This window comes from Propithecus coquereli, unplaced genomic scaffold (assembly GCF_000956105.1).
Source record: "Propithecus coquereli isolate 6110/MARCELLA unplaced genomic scaffold, Pcoq_1.0 Scaffold45, whole genome shotgun sequence".
Taxonomy (NCBI): Eukaryota; Metazoa; Chordata; class Mammalia; order Primates; family Indriidae; genus Propithecus; species Propithecus coquereli.
The window spans coordinates 9,132,667-9,136,064 of record NW_012150285.1 but is presented as its reverse complement, the minus strand read 5'-3'; the positions used below and the strand labels follow the sequence as shown (position 1 = coordinate 9,136,064).

Sequence of the window (3,398 nt, the reverse complement as noted above, 5' to 3'; positions counted from 1 at the left end):
ATTCTCTATACTCATGAAACTTCTTAGTTTGAGCTGTAATTGGCATTAATCTTACAGTGTTTTAGAGCATTTTGGAATGCCCTTAGAAATTATCTGTGCCAAATTCCTCATCGTACATATGAAGCCGTTGATTGCCTTTGCCAGACTCCACACTGCTAATTGGTGGCTGGAGGAGGACTAGTGATGTCTCCTAATTTCCCAGTCGAACCTTGCCAAAAACGTCAGCAAAGAGAGGAGTATTATGCCTCACAGGGCATGCTGTTTTCTAGTAAACTTTTCCTCTCTTGAGCAATTGCTTCATTCGGTTTAGGCAAAGGTTGTAATGTAAAATAATGTTTTAGTTCATTCTCTTTTCACTTGACAGTGTGGCCATCTTAGTGTTAAGTGTTCATTACCCAATACTTCCCAATAAATGTGCCAAAAACTGATATTAAAGATATGGATGGAAACAACAAAAAGTTAAAAAACAGGAGGGAAGGGGAATGGAGTTAAAGGGTAGAATTTGTTAGATTTCTCTTTGCTTATTTGTTTATTTATTTGTTTGTAAGCAGCGTTGTCATATGTTTAAAATAGGTGGTTATAAGATGTTTTTTGTAAGCCTCATAGTAACCTTAAATCAGAGATATCTTTGGAAAGCAGGGAATCACTTGGTAAATACACTTAATCACTCCTGGCGTATCATTTTCATGTAAGTTTTTAAGTGGAGGTGAAGTTCTACACTTCTCTGACATAATCATCTGTGGTAGGAGGTTTTTTGCTTTTCTAATAAGGTGTCTGTCCTATGGTGAGGTGACTTCCTCAATGACATCTATTTTGTCCACTTGGCCCCGAGGAGACTCATTTAGTCTGGAAAAGTCCAATTGTGGCTCTAAGGCAGTTCCCAAGATTTGGCTCAGTCTTGGACCAAGCAAACTGGGTAGCGGTCAGGCATGGAATTTCAGGCTACAAGAGCATTTCTCTCCATGCAGCTCTTTTCCCAGCTCACCTATACATGGATGGGGCTCTTGGGGACAAGAAAGAGACCGGATGGTTATCCCAGGATCGGGCTTTTATTAGACGGTAAATATCTGGATTCCTTCCTTTTTCAGATGGGTGAGTCAAGTGACGACATAGACCAAATGTTCAGCACTTTGCTGGGGGAGATGGATCTTCTGACCCAGGTAAACTTCCCTTCTTAACTCAGAAAAAAAATGGGGTTACGGAATTTGATGTTAATATGACAAGAGAACTGTCTTTAAGAAGGAATCCTGCAGATTAACAAGATTATCTATTCCTGAGGTTACTATGACAGCAACAGGGAAAAACAACGCTTTTTCCTAACTGTACCCTTCTGAATTCAATTAATTTAATGTGTTGGTCACACATGCGTCAGGCTCATAGTGTCCAAATATTCACCAATAGAGGAATTTCCCTCAAGTGTACCCCGGCCCCCGCCACCCCCCCCCCTTGGGCATTTTCCCTTGTTTTTCCTTTTTTAAGGCTTGGTTAGGAAATTGCCTTCTTTTTCGGGAAGTTTTTTACCAACCTTTGAGAAAACGCTACATTTTTGAAGGACTAAGTAGGAGTCATCGTGGCCCCCTGATCAGACTGTAAGAAGTTAGTTCCCACAAAGGAGCATGAAAGCCACCCAGCCATAGGCTGCAAGTCTGAGAAAAGCCACCGACACCAAGACAGATGAACTCACAGGTCACCCCCACTGTCAGGCCCACTGGAGCCCAGTGGCTTCTGACCCCAGGGCCACTCAGCCAGGTGACAAAGTCAGGCGAGCTTTAGTGTGTCTCACAGTGTTCTCATAAATGCTGCTTTGATTCAGAGGCTCGTCAGCTCAGCACTTTTCCGCATAAAATAGCAAAAGAAGAATAAGCCAATATTTCTAAATAAGATAGGGATTTTTAAAAATTTTCTGCAAAATAAATGGCCAATGTTTTGAAAGACTATTTATTTTAGGAAAAATAAACCAACTGCAGTTAGCATCTACTTTATACTACCAATAAAATCCAAGGAAGTTGGATTCTATGAAAGAAGAGATAAAGTATGAGACAGTAGGCTTAGAGGAAGGGGTGCTGCTTAAGAAAAGGTGAGCGTTGGGATGGCGACCACATTCCTACACATGGGAACTTTGTTTTTTCCTCCCACGAGGGTTTGAGGGAACATCTGTGGTCTCTCTCAGTCCTTCCACGTACTCCTGCAGCCCTCGGGAGAAGTGACTGCTCTGATTGGTCAGAGTCTGGGATTTTCATGGGACCACATTTAAGTATTGTTACTGTCACTCAAGAACTGGAAAGAGCCCCTGGGAGTCCTTTGGACTTGCATTTACTCAAGGCCATTTTAGCTATTGTCATTTCTTTGTTGTGCCCAAGAGGGTGTAGTCATAGGGTTTGCTTGGCTACTAGAGCTCTCCCAACAGGTGGGTGCCAAGATTTCAGGGTAAGGAAAAGGCCCTACTTTGTCTAAAGACAAAGTAACAGGATAACGTTTAATATATAGTAGCAGACTGCATCCTGAAACAGCTTTTCTCCTCCAGTGACTAGATATTTCTTTCCTTGATGTCATTACTTAGGACCATATGGAATTATATGTAGTGTATGTGTTCATCATTACAAGACATTTTTTCTGTTCTTTATAAAAAGCGAACTCAACTAGCTCATTCTCATCATTCTCAATTGACATGTTCTGTTTCAAGATGTTCCTTCTAGAATAGTGTTTTAAGTTGTAGTTTTCTGTAGGATAAAAAAAAATCACAAAACATTTTCAAGTAAGAATATGGCTTTAGAGAATACACTTGAAGAGAACATTTGTAAATAGTAAATGGTTTTTAACTTGCTGATTAAAACGTGCTACAGAAATGTTCGTATTTTGAATAACTTTTTTGGGGGGTGGGATCTGTTTTCACAGAGTTTAGGAGTCGACACTCTTCCTCCTCCTGACCCTAAACCACCCAGAGCTGAATTTAACTACAGTGTGGGTTTTAAAGATTTAAATGGTAAGCATAACCATTTGTTTTCTTAAGTAATTTGAAATCATAAGGATGACTAAAATATCTATGGAACTATAATTTGAAAGCAAAATTAAAAGAACTTGAACGTCATGATAAATATCATGTTAAAATCCCTGGATTTTAATATCTTGTTAAAATCCCTGGATTTCAGATTGTGTTTTACTGTGTTTGGATTGAATTCAGAGAGTCAAGATGATATTTTTGCCTTTAACGAAAGGGAACACCATCCTGCATTTGTGAAAAGTCTCAAAATGAACTTATTTTTTGAAGTAAGGGGGAGTTTCTTCTTATTCCTAAGCCCACAGAGTAACGAGGAGTAGTATAACAAAATATTAATAAGGAAATGTCCCTTCAAGGATAAAAATGAACTGTCTATTTCATAATGATTAATGATTCAATA

The 3,398-nt window shown here is 39.3% G+C and overlaps 1 protein-coding gene across 1 annotated transcript in view; it reads left to right on the top strand.

The window, feature by feature from the left end:
• Positions 1 to 3,398, top strand: part of APBB1IP (amyloid beta (A4) precursor protein-binding, family B, member 1 interacting protein) — a 138,575-nt gene that overhangs the window by 69,636 nt on the left and 65,541 nt on the right. Inside the window, exons 3-4 of the mRNA XM_012654855.1 lie at positions 1,089 to 1,160; positions 2,896 to 2,983. Coding sequence (XP_012510309.1) covers positions 1,089 to 1,160; positions 2,896 to 2,983 — 160 coding nt within the window. The remainder of the gene's footprint in view (positions 1 to 1,088; positions 1,161 to 2,895; positions 2,984 to 3,398) is intronic.